Here is a 23170-nt window from a genome sequence, read left to right on the forward strand (position 1 = left end):
GACATTTCTCAAGATGCTGACGACCAGAAAAGACTGGGCTTAAGTTAGACATGGGTATAACAACCAAACTAACAGAACTAAATAATCACTAACTCCTGAGGGAAAAAAATGTGCCAAAGCAAAGGAATGGTAATTCAGTACACTTGAAAACTGTTTTAAGATAATGTAAACAGAACACTGTTCCAAATAAAATTATAACAGAGAAATTATTCTAGATGACTATGGGATGTGGAAGGTTGTGTACAAAAAGCATGAGGGGAGATGGAGACTGGGTCACTGTGCACGGTGAGTGGCCAAGAGAAGTGGGAAAGGAGGTGAAAAGACTGCTATTTAATTCTTTAAACCATGTGCTGAGTGCCAGGACGACTGGTACATGCCTGTAATCTAATTCCCAGGAAGACAACTAAAGTTACTTAGTGAGATTACTTCAAAACCCAAGCCCAAAACCAAATCCGAACAAAAATGTGTCAATGCTAAGTCTGATTTTAAAACAAAATTATAGGTTAAATATTTCAATTTTCAAATAAAAAATATTAAATACTTACTTCAATACCATCAAATTCAAATTTTATAACAGGCACAAAGGCATCTTCTACAGCCTATAAAAAGACAAAAATAACACATGGGTTAGCGCTTTATCCTTTCCTAACTGTCAATATAATATCCTATCTTTTCTTCTAATTTGTATTTTATTAAGTAAAAAGAGTAAAAAGCATTTTTGTTTTACTATGCAGGTTAAGGCCTTCTATTTTATAACGTGTGTAATTCAGGTCACAGGAATCATCTCTGCAGCTGTTATTTGATTTATCCTGTTGAGAATATCTGTCAGAAACTAGAAGGCAGAACTGCTGTCATCTGGGCACTATTTGTGGGATCTAAATTGAAAATGACTATTACAAAAAGCATTAAGTGTAAACTGTAAGGTAAGCCACTCCAGTACTTAGGAGAAGCAAGGGGCTCAAAAACTCATGGTCACTGATGGCTACACAATGAGTTTGAGCAGGAGTTACATGAGAGTATTAAAAAAAATTACAAAAAAGCATTAGTGTTTTTTTTAAATATTCAGAGCTCTAATATAATCTATCACACACACACACACACACACACACACACACACACACACACACACACACACACACACGATGCTAGGGGCTGGCTTAGTTCAGTACTTGACCTGAGAACACGGGGCCTGAGTTCAATCTACAGAGCCCAATATGGAGCACAATGGTGCACTGAGGAACCAGGAGGATCCCAAGGGCTCACTGACAGTAAGTTTACCCTAACTGGTGATTCTAGGCCAATGAAGACTGTGTCTGACAGGAGGTAGGCAATGTTTTTGAGGAGGACACTCAACGTTGTCCTGTGGCCTCCAAAAGCAACACACCAAGTGTATGATCACCCTGCACACTTGCAAATACATACATACAAATTATACTGGTAGAACTGCGGCCAGTGTTTTATAGATTGCTAGTATGGAAAGGTTACTTGCTAAATAAAGGCTAGATATACAGAGTCATTAATGGAATCTTACAAAGACTATTCTCCACAATTTGATATGCACCAACCATTTATCAGATATTATAGTAAGTGGTTTGAGTCTACTATCACATTAATCCTCAAAAAATATTTCATAAAAGTTATTACCAAATCTCTTATTTTCAAGATGAGAAACTCAAGGCTCAGACAGAGAGCTAAGAGCTACAGGTGAAGAGTCTAAACATAAAAGCAATCTACAGAGCTATAAACTCATGTTTCTCATTTCTGTGTATGTTAACAAGATATAACAACTTAAGAGGTATGTCAATAATCCTAAGCCCTTACTTTTACAACTGTTTCTAACTTCAAAATATTAAATGTCAAAGGATACTTACTCTTAAGTTTCTAATGCCATCTTGATGTTTCAATTTTTCAAAAAAAGATTGAAAAAAATCTGATCTCTCCACGTGTCTTGGGGCTACACAAAGTGCATCAATATCAGCTCCTACAGAAATAAAGTAATTTCTTAAGAAGGATATCCAATATTTTCATTAAAGTTTACATAAATACAGAACTATGGCAGATGAGCAATGTTTACTAACAGTAGTAAGATAATGTTCTTACTACTAACTAACTGTTAGTTAGTTCTTTACTCACTAACTGTAACTAAAACAGTTTACTAAAAATTATTATCTCCAGAACATAAATAAAGAGCAGTTACCTTTGGTGTGTACTCCAAGCCTATAAGATCCAAATGTGAAAATTTTACCACCAACAGTAGCCACAACAGAAGGGGGGAGATTCTAAAAGAAAAGGCATTCAATCACTTAAATTATTTTCCACCTTAATGTTTACAATCTTTTACTGAACACTGATATACTATACATTTGTCAATCTTGGTTAAAAGACTCATTTAAGCAACTCAACTATCAAAATTTTGGTCAAACTCATGTTCCTTTTTTGTTTCTGTTAAAAGTATGTTTAACTGTTAGATATTAGCATTTCAGCCTTCTTCAAGAATGAGGTCATTCTTGATGGGAGTCAATAAATTTATTAATGACTTAAATTAATAAAAATAATAATTATGCCAGGACATTCAAAAATTTAAAATTTTATTTTACTTTCCTATGAAAAAAAAAGATGATCCTTGCTGGGTATGGTGGTGCACGCCTTTAATCTCAGAACTGGAAGGCAGAGGCAGGAGGATCTCTGTGAGTTTATGGCCAAGCCTGGTCTACAATAGTTTAATGACAGTCAGGAGGACATAGACACTGCCTCAAAAAAGGAAAAGGATGATCCTTGCATTTTTATGAGAAAGTGATATGCTAAATTACAGGATAAAATATTTTTATATAGCTACAGAACTTAACCAAAACTATTTTAATCTATGTTTTAGACTAGAGTATCTCTACAATATTTAAATGATCTTTGATTTAGCTCAAATCCTCCAGTTAGAATATACATAAAAAGTATGCTATTGATACAATGACTAGCTACTTTACCTACTAGAGAGATGTTATAATTAACTTTTTGTTTATTCATGACCAACATAATCATCTCTAGAACCCAACTTATCCAATAACCTTAGCTACTGATATACAACCTTCCTTGAGGCAACAGAAATGAGCCAGACAGCCTTTTCCAACAAAAGTAAATAACAAAGATTAGATTAAATTTAATGACTAAAGTCTTCAGTCTTTAGAAGCTCATTGCCTTCTTCTAAGTTAGAAAAAAACAATCCTACAAATTTATCCAGAGTATAAGATAAATGAGAATGCTAACAGAAAATTTCTAACTCCATGTAGCTCATAGGGCAGAAATAGACTTCATAGTAGATACACTGAAACACCCACATGAAACTGGGACTGTCAAGGGAGAGAGGTGAGAATACTATATGAACAAACAGAAACACTCACATTTCAAGAGTTGGGGTCATTTGGTGAATGGGCAAATGGTTTATTCTAAGTAGTGTTCCTGGCAGCTTTGGGAAGCAGTGAAGATCTTAGGGAGGCTGGGCTGACTGGGAAGTAGGAAGTTTTTAGGTCATGGGACGTGCACCCTTAAAGGGGATTAGATAGGATGCCACTGATTGTTTCCTAGATAGAGTTGTAACACTTGCTCTGTCATTCACTCCACTCCTGTTACCACCATCTGCTGCCCCCGCCTCCCACCACCACCACTAGCTCAAAACTTTAGAGTTGTTTGAACTTGAATCTGAACCTCCAAACTGTATGCTAGCTTAACCTTTTCTTCCTAAATAGTCTATCTCAGGAACTAGGTATAGTGCTAAGAAGCTGACTAGAAAAACTTTTACCACCTAGTTGAACATGGCCTATCTTATCCTAGTACAGCCAGTAAAATACTCATGATAATGCGTGCAACAATAAAGAAAACTCATAGCCAGGCAGTGGTGGTGCACACTTTTAATCCAGCACTCAGGACACAGAAGCAGGTGGATCTCTGTGAGTTCAAGGCCAGCCTGGCCTCCAGAGCAAGTTCCAGGACTGCCAACGCTACACAGAGAAACCCTGTCTCTGGGGGGGGGGGTGGGGGCAGTCAAGGGGGAGAAAGAAAAAAAATTCACAATCCAACACTCTCTAAAAAGGCAGAAAGATGAGGTAAGTTACATGAGGAGAATACCGCATAATTATAAACCAGGATTTGCAAACTTCTATGTCTTATGGGCCAAGCATCTGCAATTAAGAGAATTCCACACGAGAAGCACAGAAACTAATAAACAGCACTCGTCAGGTCAGAGAAAACAGAGATAGTGGGGGCTGTGAGGCACTGGAGAGCAGGAACCCAGTCTCATTCCAGCCCCATTATGCAGTACTCAAAAGCAAGCTCAGTGTTTCCAGATGGGACACTCTGTTTAAGTCTAAAGTCTGGTTTTTAAAGTAAAATCCTCTCAAGCTGAAAAGTCTAGCTTAGTACATGTGAGTCAAACTAGACATGTTTATAGATTGGCAGCAACACTTGGCTATCTCTGGGGTAAAACCCTATTTATTTAGAAATTCAGTTGTTTAGGCCACTTTATTCCCAAATATGTCAGACAGCCTGGTTTTTGTTGTTGTATTGCTCAATGTGGAAGCTGGTGGCTAACTTATTGTAAATCGAAATGGAGAGCTACAAAATTACAATATTCATTTAAAATGAAATACTTATATTAAGATTTTGATATAGTTGTAAGATATGAAAGACAAAAACTAATGGATTCATTTACTCACAACCTGGCACATAACTTTTACTGTTCTGCAAAAGGACAATAACAACAAAGAAAAAGAAAACTGCCCTTTGCAAACAAGGCAAACAGCATCCTTCCAATAGGTGCAAAAGGAGATATCCATGTAGTGTATAAAATTACTACTGAACACAATGCAGAATCTAAAGCACTTCAGGTAATTTGACTCTTACACACATTGCTAGGATGAATGCCTACAATATGAATACAAATTCTAAGCAGTTTTAATCTTACCTTACTTTCACTGATGTCAGAAATCCATTCTTTCACTAAATTGTTCAATTTACCAAGAACAACCAGCCTATAATAAAAGATGAGAACTTTTAGATTTACACTTTAAGTCAAAACAAAAACTAAATGATTTTAAAGAAATAAACACACAGGTAAAAACTTTGCCATGATGCTACATTAAGTCCATATCATATATGTGCTAATGCTATCACATCTGTTGACATACAGCACATCTGAGAGATCTAAGGGTGCCAGACATGCTAAATGTGGTGATAATACTTTGTGGTCTTTGAGTTATCTTCAAAAATTAAAAATCTAATATAAATCACAAAGTTACCTTTAATGAGGCTACAGAGACAAACTTAATTGTCAGCTCTCTGCCTTACTACAGAATTACATCAATGCAGTGTGGTACTAGACACTATAGCATTCTCTCTCACTGATACTCACGGGTTTTTGTTTAATTAAAAGAGGTTAATTATTGGCTAATTGTTATGAAATAGTACTTAACTAATGTAGTTTGGTATTATTAAATTTAAAACCAATGGAATACACATCCATTGTATTTAAAAATAGTATATGCATCCTACAAATACATGGAACATTAACTCCTGATCCTTACAAACTTGCTTCCTTTTCAATCTTCCCCCAAAACGGAACTTCATGCAGTAAAATGCAGGGAAAATCTTGGAATCATCTTTGGAAACTGTTTCTATTTGTCATTAAACAAGCCTGTCTTTAATACATCTAGATTATATTATTTATTTCTATTCCCATCCTCAGGTTTCAGGTATTTCTAACCTGGGTTATTATAATGACCTTCTAACTAGCCTCTCTGCTTCTACTTTGTCCCCTGGCCCCTGACACCCTTCATAGACTATTCCCAACACAATGTTAAAACATGAGTCAGATCATGCCAGTCTTCTACTCAAAACCCTAACAGGCTTCAATTTCCAAAAATTTTACAATGGCTTACAAAGTATGCTTGTCCTCTAAGCTCCTTCCTAATGCACTGTCTTAATCTCTCCCCTTTACTTGCTCTGCTTTAGACACCCAAGATCTTTTGTTATATACTCCTTGAATATACCAACTACCCCTCACCTTAGGCTTTCTGCCAGACCACTTCCTTCAAACATCCACATTAACTTTTTCCTTAAGTGTCTCTTTCAGTGAGGTCTTCTCTAAAGATGTCTACCTTCAAATTTATTTTTCTCACCAGTGCTCACCATGTATAACACTGTAAGTACTTATCTGACTAGTTGTTAGTCTCCTTTCCTAATCCCTATTAAAAATTTAAGTTCCAAGACAGCCAAGATTTTTCTTTTTTCTTTCTGGCATTTTTATGCAATTAGGCGGGAATCATTAAACATTCAGTATGTATGAGTCAATGATTAAATAGTATACTGTAAAAATATTTTATAGTTTCAATGGCATACCTGTGGTTCAATTCTTCCTCATCTTCAAATACTCCAAATGGTTTCATGGCATCAATTAATTTCTGTGTATAAATATGATCAATTTCCTTAGGACATGCCAAACTAATAGGAGAGGTAATTCCATAATGCTTTTGTTGACGCTGGCTGTCCAGCATAGTATTTCTGTTCAAGAAAAAAGAAAGAGAGGGAAGAAAATTTAAGTATTGTTTCATACCAATACACTGAACCTTTTAATCCAGTAAGGTTATATGAGCCACATTAAAAGTTTGTTAACATTACCAAACAAGCCACTTAACAAAAGGGAAAGGTGAGTATCTGGTCTTCATGAAGGGCTTTTCACACAGCCTCCAGCTTTCGTGGTTGTCTTTTGAAGCCCACAGCAGTATATGTTGGCATCAAGACAACTGCATTAACACCACTCAGTTCAAATGCAAAGAGCCTCAATGGGACTAGTGCCAGGGCTACCTCCATTATACCCCCCTAGACTGAGTCAAGTACCATATAGATTACAGAGTCTTTGAAAAGCAGTCAAACACTTGAAAGACACTCTTAGTAAAAACAATAGAGTTCCAACAAGTAAAGGAACAAAACATTCCATCATAAGGTCTTTAGGACACACTTTAAAAAGAAATCACAACTACGCTAGACTTTGGGAAATCTACATTAACAAAATCTTTTCCTTGAATCAGAATTTACAGTTCTAATATTTTGTGGCTGCAGTAAATATTCTCTTCATTTTCATACCATCTTCACACTGAATAATTGTTGAATTGTTTACACTAAATAGCAACATTTTAAAGGATACAAGTGACCCTTAATAGACTTTACCCAGTAGGAAATTACAATCCTGAATAAAGCACCACAGATTTCTGACTACGTCTATGACTAAAAGATGTGCTAACCTGCTAACCACTTTTCTTCATACTTGCATAAAGAACTATTTAGAACAATAAGAATGTAATCTCAAAACAAAAGGCGGTCTTTTAACTTTAGTAAATTAACCCTTTAAAAAATAACAGAGGAAAACAAAGATTTAGAAATGGAGCAGCCATACCACATAGCAGCCCAGGCCTCTAATCCCTTCTTTTAGAAAGTTGAAGAATCTGAATTCAAAGCCTATGCTGCATAACACCTTTTCACCAAAAAAAAAAAAAAAAAAAAAAAAAAAAAAAAAAAAGGTGTAATTGGACACTAGGATTTCTTTTTTGAGAGACACAGTCACTACATATCTCTGGCTGTCCTAAAATTATGCAGACCAGGCTGACCTCCAATTTAGAGATCCACCTGCTTCTGCTCCATGGGGCTGGAATTAGAGGTGTGAGCCACTATGCATGGCTCTAGGATTAATTTCTAATATTCTATAGGCCAGTAGGGCAATTGTGATTAATAATTGCATTGTACATATTTACATAATGATCAGCAAATGTAATAGACATGCCAATTGCTTTAAATTGATCATTATATAAATTATGTACAAATGTGTCAATTTAAAAATATAAGCACCACAACAATAAAACAGCAGTTAATTCTTTTTGGACTAAAAGCTTAAAACATGGGCTTGGGGTTGGAGGCACAGCTCAGTGACAGAGTGACATTTAGCATGCGTATGGCCCTGAGTCCTATCTCTGCACCAGAAACAAAACAGGGGCTTATTACCAGTTAGCCTACAACCTAAGATGTGTTCTTCAGCTGGAGATTTTATTAGGTGGAGGAGAAAGAATAATACAGAAGATAAGATAGCTGAGCCAGGTTTTGGTGGCTGGCGCAGGGCCTAATCCCAGCAGCCCAGAGGTAGAAGCAGGAGCAAGTTTGGGCTGTGCGAAACCTCACCTCAACAATCAGCCTATATACCTTTGAAATGACTTAATGAAAATAAGGGGAGTGTCAAAACCAACTTCAGTTTCATCTTGCTGTAGAACAAATAAAACTTTAATTAATTATTTCAAGTTGTATTTCTCCTTAAAGATTTGCTTTTTTTCTACCTAAGAGAGATAAGGGTGTTTGGGCACGTTTGTGTATGATAAATACATGACACGGACAGATGTTCAATATCAATCCCAAGAACTCTTGGGAGGTGGGTCTCAACCTCTTCCCACGTCTCCATTATCCCTTCCATAACTACTTCAGCTCTGACAATATATCCTTGTTGCCTTCACTTGAATTTTCAAAAAGTTGGCTACCTAGGGCTCCAAATTCAAAATCTAGGGTTCTGAACCCCTCGTGGGAAAATGGGGAAATAAACAACAACCCCCCCCCCCCACATACCCTTCAACTTATCAATTTCACTTATAAGACCTTACAAAAAACTTTACTGCAGGTACACAAATAAGCAAATAGAATGTTCACTGACAAAGTTTGTTAAAAAAAAAACCAAACTTTTAAATAACCTAAAATCGTCATTAAAAGGACTGCTGCACTGGGGTGTGTTTATAAATGGAATACATTAGTTAATAAGAATTAATTGGAAATGAAAACAATAACAGGAAGGTCAGAGAGAACATGCTCTAAAGCAGGCTGCAGAGTACTGGGATGCCACCCATAAACAGTTTAAAACAAGTACAATGGACTATGGACGCGAGACTATGCATTATTAACATTAAAAATGCAGCAACAATAGCCACCAAATTCAGTACCCTAGGGCCTTGGAAGAGCGGCATGAATGGAATCTGAGGACTAGGCGAGTCCTGCAGTTGTACTGGAAGGCTCGACTTCTTTTAAAGAAAGATAAAAGAGGGAAGAACACACCCCATGTTGTTCTTTGGGAGAAGCGGGTGGTGGTTACACAGATGGTGTTTTTGTTTTTCTGTGCATTTTCCTGCATGTTTAGATTACCTCCGGATAAAGTGAAACGTAGGAAGCTCTAATACATTTCTGGCAAGTACAGAAACTGCTTCTGACTTCTCTAAGTGTGAGCGGGGGATCCAGCCCTGGAGACAGTGTGGTTCTGTGGGAAGGGATGGGATGGGGGCTCAGCCCTTCTCAGGGAGCAACCCCAAACCTGGGGCTGGGCTAGGTCACTCCCTCCGGAAGACCTGGAGATAGCGGGTCCGGCAGGGAGGAGGGGGAGGCAGAGGGATGATCTTTGCGCCAATGCAGACAGGAGCCGGCGGGCTTAGACGGGGCTGGGGCAGGAGAGTGACCGACCGTTTGTCCTCCTCAGCCACACGCGCCTTTCCCCCTCATCCTGGTCTGGGGGCGTCCTCAGAGGCGGGCGGCAGGGGGCTGACGGCGACTCCCGAGTCCCCCGCCGGGCGGCCGGCGGAGCCGCGGGTCCGGGAGGTGCCCTTGCGGAGTGGCGGGCAGCGGGTAGCAGACGTCCCGGCCGGCTGCGCAGGGTGCGGGGCGCAGGGACTGGGAGCCGCGGGGCTGCCCACCTCAGCGCACCTCTCTCCACCTCGCCCTCAACCGCCGCCCCCACTTACGCAGACATCTCTTTCATCGCTTCCTGCGTCTCTCTCCAGCGAGTGTCTTTCGCTCTGGGGTCCTGTTCTTGCCCTCTCTTCCTTCCTCTGTCCACTTCCCTTCGCTCGCTTGCAGCTCGCTTGCTCGCTCACTTCCCCACTCACTACGGCCGAGGCATTCAACCGAGTAGTGAAAACACCACAAAACCGGCTCTATTTATGACAATACAGCGCGGCCGCCGCCAATATGGCGCTGCTTCCCAGGCTGCCTCTCGCCCTCTGCGGCCCCGCCCCTGGAGCCGCGGGACCGCCCTCGGCCACGCCCCCAGCCGTGAGCTGCGGGCTCCCGCCCACCTCAAGTGTGTGCTCTTGCAGAGAACGCGTTTGTTAGAATCAAGTGGTCCCTTTCTGGGGGACTGTCAAGCCAGTCAAACCTCTAGGAAGGTTATTCGCCAATTTTTCCTTGCTTTTGCAATGAAAACATCTAGAAAAGACCACCGCTTTTCCTAACACCTTTTCAACTCTTCCATTATCCCACATCTTTAAGTCATAGGCGTAATCGGTACACGTTGTAAAGATTTTGTTGCCAGAGCAACACACCCAAGAATGTGAGACTTTAACATAGTCATTTCAGGGTAGAAAGCTTATAAATAAAGTAGTCTGACTTGTTCCCTTCTTCCTTACAGTGCCACCTCCAAACCCTGATTTATGATTTTGTGGAATTTAGCTGAGAGGCTGAACATAATTGCTACCAGTGAGCCAAAAGGTAAACCCAAGATCCATCCTTCACCGCTCTCCCACCATAAAAATCTCACATTTTCAAATAGTTAAAATAATGTTATTTGTGATTATGAGGATAAAAATGAGGGAGAAAGTTATCGATTTTAAAATGAGAAGGAATAAAAGTAATTTTAAACCGTAAGTCTTTTTCTTCTGGAGTAAAGCTTGTTTGTTTGGAGAAAGTGACTCGGTCATAGGAAAGGAGGAATTATTTGTTTATGAATTTATTTATTGAAGCCGGGCTGTGGTGGCACACGCCTTTAATCCCAGCACTCAGGAGGCAGAGGCAGGTGGATCTCTGTGAGTTTGAGGCTAGCCTGGTCTACAGAGTGAGTTCCTGGACAGCCAGACATACACAGAGAAACCCTGTCTCAAAAACAAACAAACAAAAAAAAACCAAATATTTATTGAAAATCTGGTCTGTCAGTTTGTCATGCTCCAGGTTCTTTCTGATGCATAAAAGAAACTGTATTATTATTTGACCTCATCGAGTTCAGAATTTCTCCATCAGAAGCTGGAGAAAAACTTCAGATACAAATAATATTCTTCTGCTGCAGAAGCATGTGTCACACGCTGTAGAAACTGGATCCCTATCTTCAAGAGTCTACTGTCTAATGGATGAAAACAAATATACACAGACTATTCAAATACAGATGGGGTCCAGTTGCAATGAGGGCACCAAAAGAGGCTCACCTAAACATGGTGGAAGAGTGATGCACGATTAATAAACACTCAGAGAGAGAAATTAGAGGTTCAACCTGAAGGAAAGAAAAGTAGAACATCCAGCCACTGGGTCTTACCTTGACCTCAGTCCCAAATGGCAATCCTGCTCCAGGAATCTCAGAATGAGACAGCCTGAGAGCTCTCTCTCATTTTATATTCCTCTCTAGGGCTGGGGATTAAGGTGTGCACCACTGGAATTAGAGGTATGCACCACCCGGTTTCTACGGCAACTAGTGTGGTTACTGGGATTAAAGGTGTGTGTTACCACCGCCTGGTCTGCAAGACTGACCAGTGGGGCTGTTTTACTCTCTGATCTTCAGGCAAGCTTTATTTATTAAGATAAAATGAATTGCCACTACAGAAGAGTCACTAGCATCTTCCTAAAGGAGGGGATGCCATTTGCACTGGCAGGATTTGAAGAGGAGAGATTTCAGCTGCTGAGGAGTAAACAAAGCCTTTTCTGGGAGGCATTGGGTAGCATCTAGGACGGGATTTGGTTCAGAGGAGACCCACATTTGCTATTTGATGGCCTTGTGGCCTCTAGAATGTTAAAATAAATGTTTAGCTTAATCTTAGACTTTTTCTTTTTAAAACAATAATTACATATATTTTAGCCTGCATGTGGGAGACAGGAAAACGACCGGGAGTCCGTTCTCCCTTTCCACCGTGCTTATCTCAGGGATCAAAATGAGTTCCTTGGGTTTGGCAGTCAACATCTTTATTGAGCCATAATAACAGTCTCTAAATTTCGGCTTTTCAAAGTATTTGAATATGCATATCTAATAAGAGTACTTTGCCACATGACCATCATATTGCCACATTCAGCCACTATTGATAGAATCAGATAAGAATCAGATAGAACCCAAAGCCTTGGGGTTCCTAAAAGTCTCTCAGCCCTCTTTCTTTCATCTACTGTGACCAAGTGGATTTGCTTGTTCTTCACTGTGAATGGTGGAGGGGACATCTTTTAGCATTACCTACACCTGTAATCTATTGTCTCCTCAAAGAAGGAAGCTTGCCTTCTGCGATTTAGCTTTATTTTACTGCCCAGTTAATTCAGCACCGCACTTTAGCACAGTCTGGGTTCTTAATGTAAAGTCTCTGTGGCTAGTACAGTTGTAGTCAAGCTTCCAATAACCCACACACTGTATCTTCAGAACCAGCCAACCCCTTATTTAAAGTGTTCTAGATAAAACTCTACGTATACAGAGGATGCACACACTTTTTTCTTTGCCACTTCCTAAACTACCTTTTGATTTTGTCGTTTTGGAGTCTGGGTTCCTCCGTGTATCCCTGGCTGCCCTGGAACTCACACTGTAGACCTAGCTGACCTTGAACTCACAGATCTGCCTGTCTCTGCAGTGCTGGGATTAAAGGTGTGCGCACTACATCCCGCTTCCCTAAGATATTTCCATTATTCAAGATACTATAAATAATCGAGACTAAGGAGGACGTCCATATGCAATATGCAGACTCTTTTCTTGGTCACCAGTCCCTATTTACACAGCATTTCACATTGCTTTAGGCAGCATATTCTATAGTTTAAAGTGTATGGGATGATGTTCAGAGGTTACATGCCATTGTAGTGCCGTTTTATAGGCCTGAACCTGTTAGTGTTGGAACTGGTAAGAGCTCCTGAGACTAGCTTCACAGGATATGAAGGGATGACTGGACTTTGTTCACACAATTTGCTGCTTTTTCTTTTCCCCAAGTCAATTTGGTGTAGAGGAGGGAGCAGAACAGGTTTCTATTTACTCTCCTGTGCCCGGAATACATAAAAAACTAGGAGCATAATTTGACCAATTCAAGAGCCTTTTGGTCTTGCTTTTTAGATGAATTTTTACCTTTATTATGTGTATGCATGTGTGCCTATGTGAGGATATACACGCATTCGTGCAGGAGCCCTTGGAGGCCAGAAAAGAGCCTAGGACTCCCTGGAGCTGGAGTTTTCGGTGGTTGTGATTTGCCTGATGTAGATGCTAGGAATCTGTTTCTGACCGGCCATACTTTAAATCACTGAGCCGTCTCTCTAGTCTTCACTGACTAAAAAATATTTGAATAAAATGATACAAATATGAATAAAAAACAGAAAATTTTTTATTATTTGTGTGTGCCTACATGTGGTGATCAGAGAATAACTTTTCGGAGTGAAGTCTCTCTCTCCAACTTTGTGTGGGTTCAGGAATAGAACTTAGGTTACCAGGTAAACAGTTTTCCCTGCTGGAACATCTTGCCAGCCCTCAAAAGCCTGCTGTTTGGAAGAATTTGCTCTTGAAAAGATCCCCAATACCAAAATCTCTGGGTTTTCAAGGTCCATACTTCAGAGGTGAGGTTCCAGGGGTCTCTGAATATTTTTTTTTAATTAAGAAAACTTGCTAGTATTAGGCTTAATGGTGCATAATCCCAGCACCTACGTGGTAGAGGTCTATAATTCCAGCATTTAGGAGGTTGAGACAGGAGAATCAGGAGTTCTACCTCCTCCTTATTTACATAGTGTTCAAGGCCAGCAGAACAAAATCTAGCTTTATTAGCAGAGGCCTATCTCTGGAAGTGGAGATGTGAAACACACCAAACTAAGCCAAGGTGGCAATCAACATCTTTCCAGGGAGATGTCTTAAGGCTTTCGGTTAGGAAACTCAGCATCCCCTTTCACATGTTTGGAAAGATGGGAAAAGTCTTTACACCAATTTAAAAACTTTCCCCCAGAACTCAAGGGGATTAACATATAAATTCGGAGGACAGGGAGGTAGATTTCTTGCTTCTCTCCAAATGGAAGCCGAGATTAACTATGGGGCTCACCTGTCCCTAGAAACAGGTTGGGTAAGAGCTGCAGGCTGCCACAGCCCCACGGTTCTAAGCAACTCACCTACTTTGATCAACCCATTCTTTCTCAGCAGGCCTGAAATGGAGCAGACACAGTGCTCCATTTACAATCACGGTAATTTTGCATTTTGTTTGTCTTCAGCAGTTGGAGATTAAAGAGTAAAAGGGATTTCGGTTTTCAACCACCCTCCTTCTAATCACTTGACTCATTGTTCCTGGCAGTTTCAGCACTTGGGTTTCCCCCAACCCAATCAGGCACGCAGTTGCTTTGTCTAATGTAGGTTATACTGCAGAGAAAAAGACAAGCCTCCTCAGAACTTCAGCTGCTGCTCTGGGTTCCACAAAAACTACTGAGAAAATACGTCTTTGACAGACTTTCCATAATATTTTAGCTAACGTTTTAAGTAAATCAGACACTTCTAAAGTATTTTACAAAGACGATTGCCACATCCATTTTACATAAGCAGAGAATCAAATCACCTTATATAGGTTGGTAGGGTGAAATTTATTCAGAATTCAGAGTCTGGAAGCATGAGTTTGTTGTTATTCCAACTCTGGACACAGTTTTCCAAACTGAAGGAAAACAACCTTCATTCTACTTTAGGAACAAACCAGATAAACACACACACACACACACACACACACACACACAGAGAGAGAGAGAGAGAGAGAGAGAGAGAGAGAGAGAGAGAGAGAGAGAGAGAGAGACAGAGAGAGAGAGACAGAGAGAGACAGAGAGAAAGGGAGAGAGAACTACAGTCAATATCCTTGATGAATATAGATGCAAAAATCCTTAATAAAATACTTGCAAACTGAGTACACGTACATTTCAAAAAGATCATCCACTATGATCAAGTTAGTTTTATCCCCGAGATCAGGGATGGATGGGTCAACATACAGTCCCATTACAGAAATCCACAACTTGCCAGGTGGTGGCGGCACACACCTTTAATCCCAGCACCAGGGAGGCAGAAGTAGGTGGATCTCTGTGAGTTCGAGGCCAACCTGGTCTACAGAGCTAGTTCCAGGACAACAGGTTACAAAGCTACAGAGAAACCCTGTCTCGAAAAACAAACAAACAAAAAAAAAACCCAAAAAACCCAAAAAAGAAAGACAGAAAGAAAAGAAAAAAAAAGAAGAAAAAGAAAGAAAGAAAGAAAGAAAGAAAGAGAAAGAAAGAAAGAAAGAAAGAAAGAAAGAAAGAAAGAAAGAAAGAAAGAAGGAAATCCACAACTCAAAATGCAGAGAAAACTGACTACGGGCTGGCCAACATCTGTAGTACAACCCTACATCCAAGGCTCAGGGAAGATTGTAAGAGCCAGGATGTCTGCTGTGGGGTGTGTATTGTGTCTTCTATATATGACAGGGAAGCAGAACCCATGAAATCCAAAAACCATGGTCACCTAAATCGGACCTGCATATTGACAACTGACATGCCAACTGGTGAAGGGAATCACACAAAACACTTTTTTAAATTTTACTAATTTTGTTTGAGATTGAAGGCATGCACTATACCAGACAAACTATAGAAAGTTAATGGCTGCCCAGAGAGAGAACTCTCCAGAGACAGTCCCTTAATACGTTACCCAATCCCAAGCGGTCTGCTTTAGACACATGTACATATGAGCAACGCTGAAGGGACTCAGCAGTCTACGTGGAACAATACTTAAAGGAGAGGCTGAGCTGTGTGTGGGTATGCATTTAATCCCAGGATCCAGGAGGCAGGTGCAGTCAGAGCTCTGAGTTCCAGGACAGCCTGCTCTACAAGGTGAGTTCCAGGACAACCAGGGCTACAGAAAGAGCCCCTGGCTCAAAAACAAAACAAAACAAAACAAACAAAAACAAAAACCAACCAACCAAACAAACAAAAAACAACAGCAAAGAAGACCCTGGATTTGAGAGGGAGTGGAGCAGACAGGGAAGGAATTGGAGAGGAAGAGGGGGATGGAAATGATATAAACAACAGCTCTAGAGTGGAGGTTCTCAACCATCCTAACGCTGTGACCCTGGCGACCCCTAACCATAAAATCATTTTTATTGCTACTTCATGACTGTAATTTTATTACTAAGTGGTGTCTCTGCTCCTAAGACCTTCAGAAATATGTGGTTTTCTGATGGTTAGAACGCACAGGTTGAGAATTGGTGCTCTAGAATAACAAAATTTATCAGAACTTAGAGAATGAATGTCTCTCCTCCCTCTTTCTCTCCATATATTTGGAGAGAATATATACATGGAGATTTATTGGGATTACTCACAGGCTATGATACAGTGATTCCAACAATGGCTGGCTATGAATGAAAGACCAGCAGTTCAGAAGGTGCTCAGTCCATGAGGCTGGACGTCTCCGCTGGCTCTCGGTATATACCAGAATAGTGAAGAAGTAGACTCTAATGCCAACGGACTTGCTAGCAAGGGAAGAGCAAGCACACAGAGAGCAGAAGCTTCCTTCTGTCATGTCTTTATACAGGCCTCCAAGAGATTAGATCTGGATTAAAGGTGTGTGCGCCTCAAAGATCCAGTTTAGAAGTCGATCTTCCCACTTCAAATTGAGCAGAAATTCCTCACAGATGTGCTCTTCCTTTTTGGGTTTTAGTTGATTACAGATGTAGTCAAGGTGACAGCCTACCACCACATGTATTTAACATTTTTTTTATTTTAAAACAGGCAAATGTAAGTCTTTGAGTTCTGTGACGGTATCCTAGCAATCCAAATAAAATGCGAGGAGGAGGTTGCAGGAACCTGGTTGTTGTCAGTGAGTCAGAACTTGAGGTCCTGGACTCGGTACCTGTCTTTGCTGGATTGATCTCTCAACCTGTGAGATCTGACCAGGTAGAGACTGCTTCTTAATAGAACTGAACTACAGAACGTTGTGCCAGGGAGTCAGGGTGGGGCTGCAGGAGAAATCCGCACGCATTCGGGTAATGGAGATCACAGGCGTGTTTATCTGTGTTGACTGTGAGGCTAGAGGAGAGTGGTTTGGGTTAAGTTTTTACAAATAAGTGCAATAGGTGATTCTAGATTTTATGTTGCATCTTGAGGCAGAAAAGCAAGCAAGTAAATATTTTTTTTCCTGCAGCTGGTTATTTGTGAGATTAGTGATAAAATTTTAATAAGGTTGTTATGGTTTGAATATGAATGTTCCAAAAAGGCTCTTGCATAAAAACATGGTTGGTACCTGAGAACTCATGTTTCAGAAGTGGGATCCTGGGAAATGAATCATGAAGGCTCTAGTCTCATCAGTGAATTAATTCATTGATGGGTTCATAACTGAACTGATTATTGAGAGAGTGGTAAGAACTGTCGGATCTGGGGCCTTATTAGAGGCAGTAAATTTCAGTCCCTGGAAGAACTTATTTCCTCCCGTTGTTACCTCTTGCTTCCTTTGCACCCTGGCAGCCATGAGATGGATACTTTTCCACTCTTAGACTTCCCTGCCACAGGTCCAGAAGCAAGAGGACCAAGTGACCAGGTACCGAAAACTATGGGTGGAAATACATCTTTGTCTGTCAGTTGATTTTCTCAGACATTTTGGAAAACCGGTTTGTAGGGCTTAAATGTGAAGTAACCCCTCAATAGGGCTCATGGCTTGTTAGCTGAGCTCTCAGTGAGATGATTAACATAATCAATAGGTTATTGGGGGATGAGATCTGCCTAGGAAGAAAGAGGTTGACACCCAACTAAACACACAGTCCACATTAGCCTTTTCACCATGTTGATGGCCTGAAGAATGTGTGCTCATAGACACCAAGATCTTCATAATCCCTCCAGACTAGATACAACTCCAAAATAGAATGGATACATTTATTTATTAACAACTATGGCTGGCGGCACCCACACCCTTAATCCCAGCATTCAGGAGGCAGAGGCAGACAGATCTTTGTGAGTTCAAGGCCAGACAAGCCAAAGTGTCTGGCGGAAAGCCCATGAGGCCTCAACCCTCAACAAAAGAGCTACAGGCAACTGAGAAACGCTGAGAGTGGGAGAGATAGTCTTCCCCAGGGAAGAGCCCACCAACCGGCTACCCAGTACCAGATGGTCAGCCTAAAAACATACAGACAAGTAACATTACACAGACTAAGCAAGTTATATTTAGGAATATACATGTATATACATATGCACATGCGTGTGCACGAGTGTACACACACACACACACACACACACACACACACACACACACTCGTAGCAACAATTAATGAAGAAAGAGGCCATGTATAGATGGAAGTTTCTGTCCCACAGCCATTCAGTTCCAAATAAACACACAGGTGCTTATAACAATTATAAACTGTTTCTCAATAAGGCATTCTCATCTTGCTTCCTCTGCATCTGGGTGGTAACTACATCTCTTTATCTGGTTTCCCTGCCCATGCTTCCTGCCTGACTATTGGCCATTCAGTGTTTTATTAAACCAGTACAAGTGACAAGTCTTTACAAGGCACACGAGTATTATCTCATAGCATTTCCCCCTTTTTCTTTTCAAAACAAGAACCCTGAATCTAATCTCCTTTGTTTAGTTTTTTTTCCTGATCATTATCATAACAACCTGTAACCAACACTCTAAATAAAGACAAACATCCATAATCCTTTTTTTTTTAATGTGGGCATGGTTTTCTAGGCTTCTTCCTGCTGATTGGGGGCACTGATATTCTTATGGAGACCCAAAGTAAATTTAGGATTATAGTCAAGTACTGACTGGAGTATTCAGTGACAGTGGATCAAGCCAGCAGTCCTGAAATGTTTTGGATATAGAACTCAGAGGAAACTGCAACGGAGGTGCTCTGAAACATTGGATCATCTGGGCCATCTCTTCCCATTGGAGATGTTTTAGGGGGTCTTCCTCAATCAAACCTTATTTTTCTTAACCAAAAATGAACCCACAGCCTTTTATTTCCTGTGGAAACAAAAGCAAAACTTCTTCTCCAAAGTAACATATCTTTTAACTTAAATTTTAAAGTTAAAAATTTCAAAATATATAGCTTGGATTAATCCAGCAACATGTATAATCAAATGTCTTTTAGCAGCTGTTGTTCCTTCGTTAGCAGTCAAACAATACAAAGACAGTGCAATAACATACAGTAGCCAGACTCTCTGTGTATTTTCCATCTTCACATGGCTTTTTATTCTATTTTATTTTTTAATTTTTGTGTTTTTTTTTTTTGAGATAGGATTTCCTCTGTGTATCTTTGGCAGTCCTGGATCTCACTTTGTATACCAGGCTGGCCTTGAACTCACAGAGATCTGCCTTACTCTGCCTTCTAAGTAATGGGATTAAAGGCATGCACCTCCATAACTGACTACTCAGTTTCTTTTTTATTTAAGGACTTTCTCTATTCTTTTTCTCTCTCCCAAATGTATATTTTTAAACACATTAAACACATTGCATACCATTCAGAGGTTTTTTTTTTTTTTTTTAAGCTGAATCTGTCTTTATTGTGTATCTGTAATCATTTTCTGACCAGGAGAGTTTTTAATGTGCTAAGTGATATGAATAGGATTAAAACTGCAGATTTGGCAGCTAGTTACACCACATTCCTTAGCTTTTTGAATAATTTTTGAAGCTTTTGTTTCATGGTGAAGGTACTGGAGTTTATTGTCATGACTCTAAAGTTTCTAGGTTCATGGCAGCACCAAGAAGGCTGGTACTGGCTGCTCATAAACACCAGTTAAGTGTTTGGTGGTAGAACCTCTTAAAAAGAGCTGTGGGATTTTTGCCACTAACACTGAGCCAGGAAGCCTCTCTTAAAGTAAAGCTGTACTTCCTGCAAACAAAGCCACTGGAGAAAAGATGGTTACAAGAGGCTGCCCTTGACTCTGACTCTGTTCTTGACTGTCTAGAATTCTTGTTTGTTGTTGTTGTTGTTGTTTTGTTTTTGTTTTTCGAGACAGGGTTTCTCTGTAGCTTTGGAGCCTGTGCTGGAACTAGCTCTTGTAGACCAGGCTGGCCTCGAACTCACAGAGGTCCACCTGCCTCTGTTTCCCGAGTGCTGGGAGTGACAAAAAAATGGAGGAAGAGAGTTTTATGTATTTATTTATTTTGCCTGCTTGCCTTCAATCTTTTTTTTTTCCCAACACGATATTTTTACTGATTGTTTGATACAATGGACCTTGATCTCACTTACTTCCCATCCCCCTCAGGTCCACCCTCCCACACTTGTGCCCTACACCCAAAAGGAAACAGCACACCCAAGCCCAATTTGTGTTGCCCACATACTCATTGGAGCAAGGTCAGACTCCCAGTGACCAGCCCCTTAAAGATGACTGAGCCCTTCCCCGCCTCTCTGCCAGAAGCCAGCAACTGTGGAGAGCTACACTCCAGCATATTTATCACAATTTTTAAGAACTCTCTCCAATGGCTTCCTGTCTGGACTGTTTTTCTTTTCTTTTTTTTCTGGGGAGGTGGCACAGAAGCCTTCAATGTCTCTCATTCTCAGTTATGAATCTGTAGTCATCAACACCGCCACAAAAGAAGCTTCCTTTTTTTTTTTTTTTTTGAATTGATGTTTGTAACAGCCTGCGGCAGCATGGACCGCAGACATCCTTGTGATCCACATCATGGAAGGAGAACTGACTCCGACAAGTTGTTCTCCTGCCTCCACGCATGTGCCATGGTGTGGATTACACACAGACACACCACACACACACACACACACACACACTGCGTGTAATACAAAATAAATAATGTTGATGCATTGTGATGGCTATTATTAAGAGAGATTGTTTTTAATTTTTATTGATTAATTTATTTGTGTGTGTGTTTGCACAGACACATGTGTCTCAGCATGCATGTGGGGGTCAAAAAACAGTATTTGAGAGCTGATTCTCTCCTTTCTTTCGTGGAAGAACTCATCAGGCATCAGGCTTGACAGCAAGTACCTAAACCATCTGAACCATCCTGACAGCCCCTAAGGGCTATTATTTTTACCTGAGTTAGTTTCAGCTTAATCTCCATCTCATAAAATTACTAAATGAATTGATAATTCTAAACAAAATCACTTCTAGGAAATAATTGGCTCAATACTGTGTTTAACTCTATTGTGCCATGGTCCCACGACAGCCTGGGTTTAGGTCCTGAGATTGGAAAGGGTGTCAATGGAAAGAAATGAGTTGTTTGATCACCGAATGAGTTTCACACAAGTGGCAAGCCCTGAATAGTTCCCGTCGTCTTTATTTATATATCAAAAACAAGCATGTGTTTTCCATATGAACAAACAAGTTTTTCCTCAACTTCCAATGTCAACCTCTAGCAAAAACAAATATATTAAACATGTTTTTCCCCCAACTTGTACATCAAAACATCTTCAAACCAAAAACAACACTTACCATTTTGTTAGCTTGGCTGAATATCAAGCCAGGCACATCCTGTCTTTACAAAACTAAATGTTGATTGACATAGGCACACATTTTCAAGAATAACAATCCTGTTCAAAGCATATTTACAGAACTAGGGGTGATCCGCCTCTGATCCTGTCAACACAGAATCAGGACAGCTCCCGGGGTCTGGAGTGACAGCTGGCATCCCCATACAAGAAACCCGAGAAGCATCAGCTCCCAAAGAATTTTAGGAGAAAATATTTGAGGAAAAAAATGGGGTTTTGGGGAATGATCACATCTGTTTCATGTGTGACTGACAAATGACACTAAAAACTGGAAGAGACTCATCAATATTCTGAGAGAAAAGAGAGTGTGCAGGCCACACGGTCGCAGCACACTGGTCCGTGTTGAGTGACACTGTCCCCATGGGCTTTGCGTCATCTGGAGACCCACTGGGCAAGCTTATATACTGCTCTGAAACTGTGCTGCATGTCTCTCACACTAGCGAACATAATATAGAAGTTTATAGTTGAAAACATAAAATTACTTAATTGTACTCAAATCATGATGCTCTCTTGAAAAAAGTACTGTGCTGTCTAAAACTATTAGTAGCACTTTATAAACACAAAAGCAATTGTTGAAGAAAATTGAGAATGCTACAAAATTAGGGTCAGAAATAAGTCTTAGAATTTTTGGTTCTTGTTCTTGCACCAAATCATAGGCCATGGCAACTTTTAGAATTCAGTCAAGAACTTTAAAAACTCTCAAGGTAACCTGAATTAGTTAATACACAATATCCATGTCCAATCCTCTTTCACATTTAATAATATCATTCAATATATACTGTAGCTAAGATATAAAAACATGTTTTTAGTCTCCAGTACCTAAGCTAAGAAATAAAATAAGTAAAGGTAGTAGAAATAGGAAAGGAAGAAACCAAATTATCTATTTGTAGATACGTGATCTTATGTTTAAAAGACTCCAGAAAGTTCTCAGACTTAACACTTTCAGTAAACTAGGTGACCATGAAACCAAAAACGATAGTTTTTCTATAGACCAGTAATGAACTTCCTCAGGCAGAAAAGGAAATCCTATTTACACCTGTGTAGTGATGAGCTCGGTGGGCAGGCCTGCTTTTCAGCCCGCCTAGCTCCCAGCCACCGGCTAGCTTTACCCGAAATAATTACACGGAAACTGTATGCTTTTATACACTGCCTGGCCCATTAGTTTCAGCCTCTTACTCACATCTTGCTTTAACTCATTTCTAATAATCTGTGTAACACCACGAGTGGTGTCTTACCGGGAAAGATTCAGCATGTCTGACCTGATGGCTGGCTTCATCGTGTCTCCCTCAGAGAGCAGAGAGGCATGACATCTGCCCCAGAGAGGAGAGGCGGGGCAATTGTCTGAGCCATCTACCTCACTTCCTTCTTCCTGTTCTGTCTACTCCACCTATTTAAATCCTGCCCTATCAAAAAGCCAAGGCAGTTTGTTTATTAGCCAGTGAGAATCCTCCATCACACCTGCTTCAAAAACACCTAGAAATAAACCTAACTAATGAGGTGAAAGACTTCTCCAACATAAACACAGAAGAGAGACCTGAGTTTGATCCCAACTGCCATATAAAAGCGTCGTGTTGAAACAGGACTATCCCGGAACTCAAATGCTGGAGGAAGGAGGATTAGAGATCTCACATCATTTCCAACTACACAGCAAGCCCGAGGCCAGCCTGGGATGAATGAGACACACA

General features: G+C 40.3%; 1 protein-coding gene across 2 annotated transcripts in view; it reads right to left on the minus strand.

Annotated features, from left to right (window-relative positions):
- The window catches only part of Papolg (poly(A) polymerase gamma), a 28271-nt gene extending 18240 nt beyond the window's left edge, over positions 1 to 10031 (minus strand). For both annotated transcript variants that reach the window (XM_038345879.1, XM_038345873.1), the window contains exons 1-6: positions 9807 to 10031; positions 6385 to 6546; positions 4952 to 5018; positions 2198 to 2279; positions 1872 to 1981; positions 546 to 599 (exon numbers count right to left, since the gene is read on the minus strand). In XM_038345879.1, coding sequence (XP_038201807.1) covers positions 546 to 599; positions 1872 to 1981; positions 2198 to 2279; positions 4952 to 5018; positions 6385 to 6546; positions 9807 to 9823 — 492 coding nt within the window. In that variant the 5' untranslated portion in view covers positions 9824 to 10031. The remainder of the gene's footprint in view (positions 1 to 545; positions 600 to 1871; positions 1982 to 2197; positions 2280 to 4951; positions 5019 to 6384; positions 6547 to 9806) is intronic.
- Positions 10032 to 23170: the final 13139 nt, after the last annotated feature.

The sequence above is a fragment of the Arvicola amphibius genome, chromosome 1, assembly GCF_903992535.2.
Source record: "Arvicola amphibius chromosome 1, mArvAmp1.2, whole genome shotgun sequence".
Lineage (NCBI taxonomy): Eukaryota > Metazoa > Chordata > Mammalia > Rodentia > Cricetidae > Arvicola > Arvicola amphibius.